Raw genomic sequence first — 15,253 nt, 5'->3', positions numbered from 1 at the left:
CCATTCTGTTGTTGGGGTACACCCACACCATTCTGTTGTGGGGGTACACCCACACCATTCTGTTGTTGGGGTACACCCACACCATTTTGTTGTTGGAGTACACCCACACCATTCTGTTGTGGGGGTACACCCACACCATTCTGTTGTGGGGGTACACCCACACCATTCTGTTGTTGGGGTACACCCACACCATTCTGTTGTTGGGGTACACCCACACCATTCTGTTGTTGGGGTACACCCACACCATTCTGTTGTGGGGGTACACCCACACCATTCTGTTGTTGGGGTACACCCACACCATTCTGTTGTTGGGGTACACCCACACCATTCTGTTGTTGGGGTACACCCACACCATTCTGTTGTTGGGGTACACCCACACCATTCTGTTGTGGGGGTACACCCACACCATTCTGTTGTTGGGGTACACCCACACCATTCTGTTGTTGGGGTACACCCACACCATTCCAACACAGACAAGCTGCTTTTTAACATTACCATGTTTTTAGAAGTACAGTGAGAGTACAAAACATTAGGAACACATTCCTAATATTGAGTTGCACCCCCTTTTGTCCTCAGAACAGTCTCAATTCGTCGGTCTATGGACTCTACAAGGTGTCAAAAGCGTTGCTGGCCCAACAGGGATGCTGGCCCATGTTGACCCCAATGCTTCCCACAGTTATGTCAAGTTGGCTGGATGTCCTTTGGGTGGTGGACCATTCATGTTACACATGGGAAACTGTTGAGCTTGGAAAAACCAGCAGCGTTGCATTTGAAGGAATCTTTGTTTCATCTGTGCACCAACTGTAGAATTTCAGCACTTTGTCCTCGAATGGATTGAATGAAATTCAACCTCAAACAAAGAGTGATTAATCAGAGCTTGAGAATGGATATGCTTTCCCATGTGTTCCAGTGTCAAGATGGTTCAGAAAGAGTGACACTGGAAGATAGCTGTAGGCTTGACCCGTCTATGCTAAGTTGGACCGGTAACTTTCAATCTTCAGTAAATACATTTAAGTACTGAGCAGCTGTAAGTATGATGGATCATTCTTTCAACATCGTTTTGTCAGAATAGCCTGTCTACTGTGCACCACATAATGTAAATGGTCAGTTGAATGTGGCTAGTTGTTGATATTCCCATGAGTTAAAAAGTGTGGATCAAATATCTGGGGAAGTCAAATTGCCAGTCTTTTGCCTGCAGAAATGCTATCACAGCCACTGTGTGCAACAACATACACCGTGTGAAATGTAACAAAAATGATACAGCTCAGAAGATACCCAGTTCAAAGGCACTTAAATCTTTTGTCTTGCCCGTTCACCCTCTGAATGGCACACATACACAATCCATGTCTCAAGGCTTAAAAATCCTTCTTAAACCTGTCTCCTCCCCTTCATCTACATTCTACACTGATTGAAGTAGATTTAACAAGTGGTCAGTCTGTCATGGAAAAAGCAGGTGTTCCTAATGTATTGTACACTCAGTGTAGGTCATAGTTCATATAAATCTGGAAACACTGGACAGTTAACTTTAACATAAAGTACAATAAGTACTGTAAGTGATAAATAACACTAGATCAACTCCCCGAGCTGACAAGGTAAAAATCTGTCGTTCTGCCCCTGAAGAAGGCAGTTAACCCACTGTTCCTAGACCATCATTGTAAATAAGAATTTGTTCTTAACTGACTTGCCTAGTTAAATAAATATAAAATGTTCATGAAGCTCAACTATCTCTCTGTCAATACATTTACTGACACTGTTCCCTTATTTTATCCAACATCTATGTCTTGTTTAAGTATTGACATAGTCTAAACCCAAGTGTACATTCTAACTCCACAATGGTCTGGTTTCAACATGGCTTGTTCTGGATATGTGGGGGTAAGGCTTATCACATTTCCTTAAGTTTTGGGTTGAGATCTTTAAATGTCCCTTTCTGTTGGCTACATGAAATCAACAGGTGCAACAGAACACATCCAAAGCTTTGTCCAAATAATTTTCAAGTAAATAATTGAAAGAGGAGAGATCCAGATAAATGATCGTGCCTGCCTCTACTCGCCCCCTTCATACTTCAACTCCTCTATTCATGTGGGACTTACACTCTTCCATTCATCTTTCCATTTGCCCATTCGTCCATTCATCTTTCCATTTACCGATTCATCCATTCATCTTTCCATTTAACCATTCATCTTTCCATTTGCCCATTCATCCATTCATCTTTCCATTTACCCATTCATCCATTCATCTTTCCATTTACCCATTCATCCATTCATCCATTCATATTTCCATTTGCCCATTCATCCATTCATCTTTCCATTTACCCATTCATCCATTCATCTTTCCATTTACCCATTCATCTTTCCATTTACCCATTCATCCATTCATCTTTCCATTTACCCATTCATCTTTCCATTTGCCCATTCATCCATTCATCTTTCCATTTACCCATTCATCCATTCATCTTTCCATTTGCCCATTCATCCATTCATCTTTCCATTTACCCATTCATCCATTAATCTTTCCATTTGCCCATTCATCCATTCATCTTTCCATTTACCCATTCATCCATTCATCTTTCCATTTACCCATTCATCCATTCATGCGTCTGTGCTTGCTGGTTGTCTTTGGCCCATGTCAGGGGTCTCTCCTTTACTAACCCACCGGTTCTTTCTGTCTATTCTCTGTCTCACCTCCTCCACCTCGCCCCTCGCCCCCTCGCCTTGCAGTCGGCTCACCCAGGGAGAAGTAGTGTGTCAGTGGGATTCGGACCCCGAGGCGGCGTGCTCTGTAGCGGAGAACAAGCCGGCCTCGCGACACTTCTACCCCATCGCCCTACTGCTTGTCAGCTCACACCTGCTGGTCGTGTGGTTAATTTTAAGTCTTGTTTTTCTGCTTGCAAAATATCAATAAAGTTGCTGACGATGCCATGTACTAACCTTGTGTGCGTCAGGTGGTGATTTTTGTCTGTGCAGCTTGTTTTTTGGGAGGGAGGGAGTATGGAATGTGTGTGATTTCATTGATTTTGCTTTGAAAGGGTAATTGGGTGGATACATGATTTAATTTGTACAATCAAACACAAGCTTTCGACTGTTAATCCGACTAGCAGGCTTGAGGATAGGATGGAATCGATTTAGAATGTAAGGGATTAAGAAAATAAATTCTCTCCGCTAAGACATATTAGCTTTCTCTATTTTCACAGATACCATTCTGTTGAACCTTGGAGTCTTTTTTCTCCCGTACCAAAAGCATTGGCCATATAATACTATCAGAAGGACTGGCGATAAACAGTTATCTCTTCATGTCAATGACCGAGAACTAACGTTCTGAGAGCTAGCATTGCGTTCTGGTTGGCTGCTCTGGCACAGATACCAAAGTGCTAACAGCGTAACTGAAGCCGATCACACTGTTACACACTCCAGTATAAACTCCAAGCAGCTTGAGGGCACGTTCTTATCATAACCTCCAGTTGACCCCTGTCAGTTGAGGGACCCTCCTCTTCATAGAGACTGTGATTTATTTACTAAGATTCTACATTTTAGTAATGTACTACATCTCTTCAACGATTCCTATGTCCTCTGGAATAGTGGAAGTGGAACCCCCTCACTCTTCTTCCCCACTCCAACTATCTCCCCCTCTACTCTAAAGTAGAGCATAGTAGGATTCTGATGATCAGGGGAAAAATAGAGCCGTATAAATCAGTAGTGATATGCTCCAGGACACTTCAAAAGCAGTTTTCTCTTCCTCCGTTAGACTGCTGTTAGTGTGTATAGGCGGTTAGACTGCTGTCAGTGTGTTTAGGCGGTTAGGCTGCTGTTAGTGTGTTTATGCGGTTAGACTGCTGTTAGTGTGTTTAGGCGATTAGACTGCTGTTAGTGTGTATAGACTGTTAGACTGCTGTTAGTGTGTATAGACTGTTAGACTGCTGTTAGTGTGTTTAGGCGGTTAGACTGCTGTTAGTGTGTTTAGGCGGTTAGACTGCTGTTAGTGTGTTTATGCGGTTAGACTGCTGTTAGTGTGTTTAGATGGTTAGACTGCTGTTAGTGTGTTTAGACGGTTAGACTGCTGTTAGTGTGTATAGGCGGTTAGACTGCTGTTAGTGTGTTTAGATGGTTAGACTGCTGTTAGTGTGTTTAGACGGTTAGACTGCTGTTAGTGTGTATAGGCGGTTAGACTGCTGTTAGTGTGTATAGACTGTTAGACTGCTGTTAGTGTGTATAGACTGTTAGACTGCTGTTAGTGTGTTTAGATGGTTAAACTGCTGTTAGTGTGTTTAGACGGTTAGACTGCTGTTAGTGTGTATGGACTGTTAGACTGCTGTTAGTGTGTATAGACTGTTAGACTGCTGTTAGTGTGTTTAGATGGTTAAACTGCTGTTAGTGTGTATAGACTGTTAGACTGCTGTTAGTGTGTATAGACTGCTACTGTTATTCTGTCTCTAAAACAGCAACTGTAGGAGTGATCCCAGAATGTAGGAGCGATCCCAAGGAATAGTCCCAGAGTGTAGGAGTGATTTCAGCTGACAGTGTAGGCACAGTGCACAAACATTTCTCAGTCTTAACTTGCCAGGAATGGGATGTTTACAGATTAGAGGGAGGGAGGAAGGGAGATCCAAGATAAGTATCCACTAATAAAATCCAAACGAGTTGACAGAATTGGAAAATTATTCACTTGGACATGCTGCCAGGTATGGGATGTGCGCTACTGACTGAGCAAACATGGCTATGGACCGTTCTGAATTTATGGTCCGGATGCATTAAAACATTTGTCTATTTACATTGACTGGAAATAAATATAGATAGGCATCATTTAATTTATCTTGACCTGCGAATCGCTTTCTCCAGCTGGCTACACTGAGCTCTAACACCAAACATCATAGTTTCTAAAATCAAGTACTGCAAGACAGTGTTTCAAACTAATATATATATATATATATATATATATATATATATATATATATATATATATATATATATATATATATATATATATATATATATATATATATATATATATATATATATATATATATATATATATATATATATACTGTATATATAGATAGTATGGGCTGATATAGGCAAATAATGTTAGATAGTCGTGTAATGGACCACATGAGAATTTATGGTAACATATCCTCTATCTGCGGCAAAAGGGGGCACATTTTGATCTTGCCTAGGCTGCAGAATTGCTGGGACTTTGGTTGTTTGTCCCTCCCTAGACGTAGTTTGACAAACCCAGTTTTAAATACTAATTTGCACGGGCATCATGTTGCACCAAGAGCTCCATGGCCATTGAGAGGCCATAAGGAGAGTAAGCTTGTCCATGGTGGTCTGCGAACCCACGACCTTCCAGCTCGCAATCAAAATCCCAATGTTGCCATGTAACACTCTCGAGGTGAAAAAACGGTTTGTCAATCTGTATATCTAAGGCTCTGGTCTGTCCTAGGAGTGGGGGGGAAAGGTAGGCATGTTCTCTGCTATACTACGTTGAATTATTATTTTGGATAGAGGGAGGATCACTTTTTTCAAGCGTTCAGGGAGGGTCAAGTGAAAATATATTTGGACTAAATTAGGGTCATCCATTTTCATTTCAGAGAGGTCTGATTTTCTCGATGTATCCCTTATTATGAATAACTTACAATCCCTTACCTTAGCTGTCCTACGGGTAATACTTAACTGTTGTCCGTCTGTTATCTGCTTCCCATCTGTCCGTCTGTTACTCAGTTGTTGGTTGTTGTTTTCCATACTCAAAACACAGACCCCCTTTTTGAGAAAATTATTCATCATTTCATTTCATTCTTCTTCCCTCCTTTTTGTCATCATGGCCACACCACCAAACCAGGGAGGGATGTCGGATTGAGAATGTGCAAAAGAATATTAAATGCCGGAAGTATGCCTTCAACATGCTGCAGCTGATGGCATTCCCCAAGATCTACCGGCCGCCGGAGGGGACCTATGGGAAGGTTGACTCCTGAACCCAACCTATATGTAGGAACTAAGATGGCTACGTCCTGATTCTCCACCCTCCACAGGGAGTGTGCATGTGCAAGTGAAGTGTAGGGAAACAGGACACAGCCGGTGTAGAAAACAAACCATATGATTCCCGACGTAATCTAATCCAAGCAGTAAATATAGTAGCAATAGAAATAGTCTTTAGCCATGTGCTGCTGGTCCAGATGTAAAAAATAAATGAAAGGTTGTAGGTGTTTCTGATATTGGCCATGTTACGCAACGTTGCCGGGACACACTATTTTGTCTGAGTTAAGTTTGTCCGTATTTCTTGTTCAGGCGTTCCTTTGTCATTTTCTTCTTCGCTGAGTCATCGTTTGTAATATCTGCGAAGCGTGTTGCTTGCCAATTGAGCCTACTTTCTCATGCTCTGTTTATGAAATGCCTTTAAGGTTAGTCACATTGGCACATGTAAACACAGTAACTAATTTGCGTCAGACATGGCTTGAAGGAAGCCTTGAAAAGGTTCTATAAGTTCGCGAAAAAGCTGAACAGACTTTCAGGTTTAGCTTGTTGTTCATGTTCCCTCAGGTCTCTTTTGTAGAAGGCTGTCTGTCCCTTAAGGAGCCTGAGAGAGCTTACTGTAAATATGATTTAATTCCATGAATATGTTCTCCTCTCATTCTCAATCATGGTTGCTTTTAAGACCACCTCATATTTTTTTGTACTAGAATACACTCAATCGTAATGTGTCTCACAAAATTTGTTGAAATACTGCCATATCTATCACATGCTGTATATAACTTTACTTTTGTTTAAAAATATTGTTTTCCTTTATTTTCCCTCCACAATCAGTCAATTGAAAACCAAACCATAACCCCTTTGTATCATAATATTTATTTTATATCCTTTTTTAATCTGTTTTTATGCTTTATTCAAGGTCACTGTCTTGGATTCAAAAGCATCCAAGGCTCTTCCTGTATGTTAAATATCTTTGTTTGCGCTTTGCAATGTGTTGCATTCCTGTTTATTTAATTTAAATACATCTGATTAAATTGCTTGGGATGGATGTTAATATCTGTGTTCATCTTTTCATAATGTCTGTATCTTATTAGGGCAATGGATGTTGATCTCTCTGAGGCAGGAATGTCCAAATAAGAACACGCGCACGTGCGCACACACATTCTCGCCTCATTGTTTCTTAATAGGGAACTGATCTACTGAGGTAGTTCCCCTTTTCACAATATTGGCTTCCAACCAGTTCAATGACTCTCCAGGGTTAGAAAGGGGTTTGTTACATTATCTCAGTCAGTTGCTAATATTACAAACCCTTATCTGAAATTCCAACACTGGGCTACAGTGGGCATTCCAGAGCCAGAGCAGCAGCTTCAGAAAACTAAAGAACTCACGGGTAATTGGCTGGAAAATGGACTCCTGGTGTATCACTGACGAAGACATGGCGGAGGTCAAGAAGGAAGCGTTGGAGCGTCTGCGTCCGTACCTCTGTGAGAAGCTAGTGGCAGACCGCCACCTGGACTACCTCCGGTCCAGGAGGGTCCTTACGCGGGACGACGCCGAGGACATCTGCTGCAGGGTGGGGAACAGCAAGAAGACCGGTAGGATGCTGGACTACTTAGCCGAGAACCCCAGGGGCCTCGACTACCTCGTGGAGTCCATATGCCGAGTGAGGACAAAGGACTTTGTCATCGGGAAGATCACCAACGAAGTTGAGGTGGTGAAGATGGAGAGGAGAGAGGCGGCCATCTTGTCAGCAGCAGGTAGTTCTTCACCGGTCTGTATATGCAAAGAGAGAACTCCCTTTGTGTCGTTGCAGAGTGGCAGTAGTGAAGCACAGTCCATCCAAACCTCTCTGTCCAACTCAGAAGACAAGTGGGGTCAAAATGAAGCATCCTTTTCCTGGAGTGCCCTTCCTGAAGGAGTTAGTGTTTCTTCTCTACACAGTCTGCCAAAACCAGGAGAGCAGGGCGCCCCTTCAGTGCCCCTTGAGGACAACGAGCCCGGGACCTTAAGAGTCTGAGAGCAGTGACCAGTTTCACACCATCCGTTCCTTTTCAACCCCCCCCTCGGTGATGGAGTAATACAGAATGTCTGGATTCAAACACAGGTTGGATTATATGGGGACAGTAAAGGGTTAGGTTTTATTGTGTCATAACTGTACATGTCATCGTTATCGAATGTTTTATTTTCCATATCATAAAAGCGTACAGTGAAGCCACAAGACGTGGGTTCTAACACGTTTGTTCTAGCAATAAAATGTTTTACTGAAAACGTTCTGTTATTGAAATGCAAAATAAAATCCTGTACTTCTCCATCATGAAAAAAAACAGAACTATTACAAAATGGATGCGTGCCAGAAAGTTGTACTGGAGAGCTTTAGTTTCATATCTTCATCTGCCACAGTATAAGGAAATGGCGCACGGCAGAGCTTCCTGTTTCTCTGAGGCACAGTCCCACTTCATGTCCCTATTTGAACTTCTGCCAGGCATCCATATTCTAGGAAATGATCAAATCAACATGTTTATGTTTTCTGGGATTTTATTTTAATTCAGGATGTGCAATTTTGACATACTGACAAGAACTCAAGGGAAACTAGTTAGTGACAATTAGTGACAGTTAGTGACAGTTAGTGTGCATATGACATGGATGATGAAACAAAAACATGTAAAGCTCCAAATAGGCATTTCAATAAATATGACAAAAGTACAGATGTAAAAGTTATATTTGATTATATACAAAAATATAAACGGCTAGTTACAATTACACTTGAACTGAGAGGTAATATACATTTGGACACGAGCACTAGCTGTCACTCTGCTAATTTCTTCACATACTATCATGACCAAAGGTAGAATAACGCACACATGACATTGTTTGCTACGTTATTTATGAAAAACAATTTAAACACATATTTACAATATATTCAACTGACAGTTTGCCCTATTCTCTCCAAAAGGCGCTCCAGGTTGTAGAGGAATATTGTGGAGTTGGCAACTCTCTGTGCCTCACACGGTGAGCATCTAGAACTGTTCTGTAAATGCAGAAAAAAGGAGAAGCAATACATTTAGATGAAAACAATATTCAGAGTGACATTGTAATTCAAAATACTGTTGCTGCTAATCAAATGAATGCCAATCAAAAATGTATTGTTGTTGAACAATTGGAAGTATGGAGCGTCAGGACTTTTCACAACACATATTTGGGATAAACTTCAGAACTTATTTAAAGGTTGACTTACATATTGGCGTTCATGTTCTTCCAAATGTTTTTTCCGATGGTAGATGGATGTTTTTATTTCGTCATGGTAGTTATCTGTGACCGACATGTCCTCGAACAGGACAACCTCCAACTCCAATAAATAACAGTGCATGAACTTAAAGATGCAGTGGTCCTGGGGAAGAACAGAACCACAGGCTGTGTTACAGTATATACACAGACTATAAAACATTGATCTGGAAATCTATAAAAGTAAGCAAAAGAGGTGTGTTCTAATCATGGCATTACAAACAGGGGCGGACTGGGACCAGAAATCGGCCCTGGCATTTCTAACACACTGGACCCTTTTTTTCCATGACGCCCCACACTGCATTTTCAAAGGACCAAAAAAAAAAAAAAAAATGTGTCTATTTATTGCATATTGCTACAAGAACTTACATTGTAGATGTCATCGTTGGTAGGAGCATACAAACAGGCATCTGATTTCTGACAAGAAAGAAAACCAGTTGTATGAATAATTTTTTCTTATCCGTCAATGTCACACGTTACTAGTCCTTTGAAAATTCCCCCTTTACCCTAATTTCACACCAAATGCGCCATACCAGGACTACAGGATATTCATTAGCTGTAGTCTTACTTCTATGGTACTTTTCAAGTTTTTCAACTCCGACTGAAGCTCTTTAACGTCATGTATTGTCATCCCGTGTGTTTCAGCAGCACCAGCAATGGGCAAATGTGCGGTGGCACTCAGGCAGCTTTAATAGAAGAGGTACGGATGAATACAGGGATGATACACAACGTAACACACAACACAATGAACTAATATGTCCTTAGTTTATTTTGTTATGATTGTGGTAATCTCTAAGGTATTTATAAGTCATATGGTTAAAAAAACAATGTGTTGAAATTGCCAATCAGGAGTCTGAAATAATCCAGGCTGTATCACAACTGGCCGTGATTGGGAGTGGTGGCGCACAATTGGGTGGCGCACAATTGGCCCAGCGTTGTCCGTGTTAGGGTTTGGCCGGGGAAGGCCGTCATTGTAAATCAGAATTTGTTGTTCTTAAAACTCACTTACTTAGTAAAATAAAGGTAAAATAAATACAACAAAAATGTCAAAAAGGCATGTATGTATTCATATTTTTATTAGGGGTGCACAAATCAGCCCCTCAAGTTCCACTTGCTGGTTCTTGTTTCTCCCTGGTCCCTAATTGATTAATGCACAGTACCAGTCAAAAGTTTGGACACACCTACTCATTCAAGGATTTCTTTGTTTTTACTATTTTCTACATTGTAGAATAATAGTGACGACAAACTATGAAATAACACATATGGAATCATGTAGTGACCAAAAAGGTGTTAAACAAATCAAAATATGTTACATTTGAGATTCTTCAAAGTAGCTACCCTTTGCCTTGATGACAGCTTTGGCATTCTATCAACTCTTGGCATTCTATCATCCAGCTTCATGAGGTAGTCACCTGGAATGCATTTCAATTAACAGCTGTTCCTTGTTAAAAGTTCATTTGTGGAATTTCTTTCCTTCTTAATGCGTTTGAGCCAATCAGTTGTGTAGTGACAAGGTAGGGGTGGTATACAGAAGATAGACCTATTTGGTAAAAGATCTGGTCCATATTATGGCAAAAACTGCTCAAATAAGAAAAGGTAATGATGGACTGTCGTTTCTCTTAAGACATGAAGGTCAGTCAATCTGGAAAATGTCAAGATCTTTGAAAGTTTCTTCAAGTGAAGTCGCTAAAACCATCAAGCGCCAACATGAAACTGACTCTCACGAGGACCGCCACAGGAAAGGAGGACCCAGAGTTACCGCTGCTGCAAAAGATAAGTTCATTAGAGTTAACTGCACCTCAATTTGCAGTGAAATGCTTCACAGAGTTCAAGTAACAGACACATCTCAACATCAACTGTTCAGAGGAGACTGCGTGATTCAGGCCTTTATGGTCAAATTGCTACAAAGAAACCACTATTTTTTTTATTTAACTAGGCAAGTCAGTTAAGAATAAATTCTTATTTACAATGACAGCCTACAGTGGAACAGTGGGTTAACTGCCTTATTCAGGGGCAGAATGACATTTTTACCTTGTCAGCTCAGGGATTCAATCCAATAACCTTTCGGTTACTGGCCCAACGCTCTAACCACTAGACTACCTACCGCCCCAAATCTAAAGGACACCAATGGAACCAAAATGTCAGATTTTTGGTTCCAACCGCTGTGTCTTTGTGAGACGCAAAGTAGGTGAACGGAAGATCTCCGAATGTGTGGTTCCCGCTGAGAATAATGGAGGAGGCAGTGTGATGGCGCTTTGCTGGTGACACTGTCTGATTTATTTAGAATTCAAGGCACACTTAGCCAGCATGGCAACCACAGCATTATGCAGAAATCATTTGTTTTTCAACAGGACAATGACCCAAAACACACCTCCAGGCTGTGTCAGGGCCATTTGACCAATAAGGAGAGTGATGAGTGCTGCATCAGATGACCTGGCCTCCACAATCACCTGACCTTAAACAAATTGAGATGGTTTGGGATGAGTTGGACCGCAGAGTGAAGGGATTCTCAGGATATGTGGGAACTCCTTAAAGACTGTTGAAAAAGCATTCCAGGTGAAGCTGGTTGAGAGAATTCGGCTTGTCACCAAAAGCACTCACAAACCTTTACAGATGCACAATCAAGAGCATCCTGCCGGGCTGTATCACCGCCTGGTACGGCAACTGCTCCGCCCACAACCGTAAGGCTCTCCAAAGGGTAGTGAGGTCTGCACAACGCATCACCGGGACACCTACACCACCCGATGTCACAGGAAGGCCATAAAGGACAACAACCACCCGAGCCACTGCCTGTTCACCCCGCTATCATCCAGAAGGCGAGGTCAGTACAGGTGCAAGCAGGGACCGAGAGACTGAAAAACAGCTTCCATCAATGCCATCAGACTGTTGAACAGCCACCACTAACATTGAGTGGCTGCTGCCAACATACTGACTCAAATCCAGCCACTTTAATAATGGAAAAATTGATGTAAAAAATTATCACTAGCCACTTTAAACAATGGCACTTAATATAATGTCTACATACCCTACATTACTCATCTCATATGTATATACTGTACTCGATACCATCTACTGCATCTTGCCTATGCCATTCTGTACCATCACTCATTCATATATCTTAATGTACATGTTCTTCATTCCTTTACACTTGTGTGTATAAGGTAGTTGTGAAATTGTTAGGTTAGATTACTCGTTGGTTATTACTGCATTGTCGGAACTAGAAGCACAAGCATTTCGCTACACTCGCATTAACATCTGTTAACCATGTGTATGTGACAAATAAAATTTGATTTGAAAACCAAGTCTGCAAAGCTAGGCAAATGGTGGCTACTTTGAAGAATCTAAAATACATATTGATTTGTTTAACACTTTTTGGGTTAGTACATTATTCCATATGTGTTATTTCATAGTTTTTATGTCTTCAGTATTATTCTACAATGTAAAAAATAGTTCAAATTATGAAAAACAATTGAATGGGTAGGTGTGTCCAAACTTTTGCCTGCTACTGTATGTCATTGGATGACTGAAGGAATACCAAACTGTGGCCCTTGAGGACAGGAGTGGTGCACCCCGACATGTATGTTTAAAGCATTCAAATTCCTAAATATATATTCTAATGGCATGGAATCAAGTGTCAAACCCACTCTGGGCACCATCACAATACAGAGATTTCCCAGTGTGCAATAGTGATGTAATGACGACATAACAACATTATTAGATTTACCCTCAAAGCAGTAAGATGAATGATGTCATTGCCCTGCTGTTTTAATAAATGAATCGTAATCTTAGCAATGCACTTGACTCGTGAAAGTGAAAGTGTATAGATAAACCTCACGGCTTGGTGTCATACAATAACAGCTACACTCCTGCCCATGCAAGGTTAATGCTACATTTCAAGCGCTCTGTAAAAACACGTACATCAGAAATGTAATCAAACTGCAGGAAGCAATGCTGCTGTGTGTGTTTCATACGGTGCTATACCTCAATATTATGAAGCAATTCCAGAGCTCAATGTTCAGACACTGGTGTTGATAGTAATGGAAACCCCAGAAGAGACAGATCCATCGCACACTTTTCTAGAAACAAATCACAAAAAAAGAAGACACTGGAATGCCTTGTAGTTCAAACAGGAAGGTTTTTTTCTAGCGCTGGTCAACGCCCAGAGCTAGATGTTTTCCACAAGCTGAATCACAGCCAAAACTATGTGAAAGTGAAAGTATTTTAACTATTGACAGCTTCTGGGAGAAAGTAACTTTTTATACATTCATTGGAAAATAACAGAAGAACATACCGTTCAGCCATTTATCACTAAATATTCTTAATAAACCCGTTTTTAGCTGATAGATCTGAACGTTAACACAGAGCGAGCTTTCTTCTTGAATTTCTGAAATAGGTAACAATGTTTACTCCTTAGGGATAGCTTCTAAAGCCACAATGGTTATTGTAACTTTAAGAGTCAGATACTCTCCAGATCAAGGCAAAATAGCCTACTAGTTGTCTGATCTACAGACGCGTTACTTCAGCACCAAGTGGTTTAAATGTAATTTACAGTTAATTGACGCATAAGTCAATTGTGCCACGTGTCCCGTGAGGACAAGCTATTGAAAAAAAACGTGTTTTCAATCTCTTTTTAACGTCAATGTCACTAGGCCGGATGAGTCATCACAAGTCAACAATCTATTTCCAAACTCCTGTGATTGACAAAGTCATATGTCGGTTATAAATATAGTGGCAGTGTGCCACGCATGGACTTTGTTTCTTAAAGAAGCACTTCGATCCGACAATTTCACTGTGTGGCTGAATAACATGACAGAAGGCAATGTAAAAAGAAGCCGTGGTTCAGACTAAATACATTTAATCACCAGGCATATGCATTGGGCATACAATAAAACAAGTTTAGAAGTCAGACTGTCGCAGAAACTCCCTAGAACCTTTACTTTTTAGTGATAAACTTGTAGTCTGTCAAATATCCAATATTGTACCCGAACATAACCTATACAATGTAGGCTAATGGTAGACAATTGTATATTTGTAAATTGAATACCTTTGTCCTGCGCTCCAATAAACGAATGCAAAAAAGGAGCACTGTCAAAAAACCTGTCATCAGCGTTGTTCGCTGCCCCCCGAGCAGTTAGGGCAAAATCCAAGATCACATTTTAACATTATCCGAGTTATCCGTTTCATGTGTCGTAAATTCCAACCATGCGTTATTATGGCAAGTATACGGATAAAAGAAACGTTTGGCTCATGTATTGCACGAGGACATACACTCTATGCCCTCGCCCTGAACACATGATGTGCGCAATGGCGCGCTCACCGGCGCTGGTTTAGCTGTAACCTAAATGTTGCACCCACCCTCACACAATCGTCATACTCGCATGGAAGCCGGTGTTTGATGTCAATCCCCAACGTCTATGAATTACTATTTAATTAAAATTACCTCTAATACTGTAAATGTTTCATTGTAATCCAATTATACTTTGCAGTGAAATAACGTCGAAAGAAAGGCTATATGAAATTCCCGGAGATTACACAAAGAATGTCTCCATTAATATAGTGTTTTAGTCCACCAGAACCTATTCTAAAACCCGGCTCAAGGAGAGTAAACATTTAGTACCCACTCATATACCACACCCGTGTTTGATGATGCCTATAATGGGTGATGGATGGCTGCACAATGCGAATAACATATTTCCCAAGTATTCCCACGCATAAGAGAGAGAAACATTTGATCGTATACAAACGTAACAAGGTTTTAAATTATGTTTAGTCAAACAATATCTGTTTAATATCATGCTGTCAATTTGCCTTCTACAAATTATTTGTATTATGTTCCGGACCCCCGACCATCCGCTCAAGAAAAAAATCGTCCAGCGGATGAATCTAGTTGATGATCACTAGAGTAGGGTTTGATCATTGACTGGAGGTAGATGGGAGTGGTTGATCGCCTGTCATGAATTTTAGACTTACTTATCATTCAATATGTATGACTGCCCATAACCAAGTAGCCT

The 15,253-nt window shown here is 40.9% G+C and overlaps 3 protein-coding genes across 14 annotated transcripts in view; 2 read left to right on the top strand and 1 right to left on the bottom strand.

Moving 5' to 3' along the window:
* The window catches only part of LOC110498640 (type II inositol 3,4-bisphosphate 4-phosphatase), a 355,960-nt gene extending 348,946 nt beyond the window's left edge, over positions 1 to 7,014 (top strand). For 10 of the 12 annotated variants that reach the window (XM_036954242.1, XM_036954243.1, XM_036954241.1 and 7 more), the window contains one exon: positions 2,718 to 2,927. In XM_036954242.1, the coding sequence (XP_036810137.1) occupies positions 2,718 to 2,901 (184 nt within the window). In that variant the 3' untranslated portion in view covers positions 2,902 to 2,927. Of the gene's footprint in view, positions 1 to 2,717; positions 2,928 to 5,832 lie in introns of those variants that run through there. The other 2 variants (XR_005037659.1, XM_036954244.1) reach the window with 2 other exon arrangements.
* A 107-nt stretch (positions 7,015 to 7,121) lies between these two features.
* Positions 7,122 to 8,552, top strand: LOC110498448 (B-cell lymphoma/leukemia 10-like). The gene has a single exon (XM_036954275.1). It carries the CDS (start codon positions 7,366 to 7,368, stop codon positions 7,975 to 7,977), a length of 612 nt encoding a protein of 203 aa, XP_036810170.1. The 5' UTR covers positions 7,122 to 7,365; the 3' UTR covers positions 7,978 to 8,552.
* il15 (interleukin 15) lies at positions 8,481 to 14,548 on the bottom strand. Its single transcript, NM_001124395.1, is given in 6 exon segments — positions 8,481 to 8,988; positions 9,196 to 9,348; positions 9,612 to 9,659; positions 9,811 to 9,928; positions 13,224 to 13,318; positions 14,287 to 14,548. Coding segments are annotated over 6 exon segments (582 nt in total). The 5' UTR covers positions 14,347 to 14,548; the 3' UTR covers positions 8,481 to 8,880.
* Between the last annotated feature and the right edge of the window lie 705 nt (positions 14,549 to 15,253).

This window comes from Oncorhynchus mykiss, chromosome 19 (assembly GCF_013265735.2).
Source record: "Oncorhynchus mykiss isolate Arlee chromosome 19, USDA_OmykA_1.1, whole genome shotgun sequence".
NCBI lineage: Eukaryota > Metazoa > Chordata > Actinopteri > Salmoniformes > Salmonidae > Oncorhynchus > Oncorhynchus mykiss.
This window is presented reverse-complemented; position numbering and strand designations above follow the sequence as displayed.

Coding starts and splice junctions, on each gene's coding strand:
- LOC110498448 (XM_036954275.1), top strand. CDS start 7,366: ATGGACTCCTGGTGTATCACTGACGAAGACATGGCGGAGGTCAAGAAG.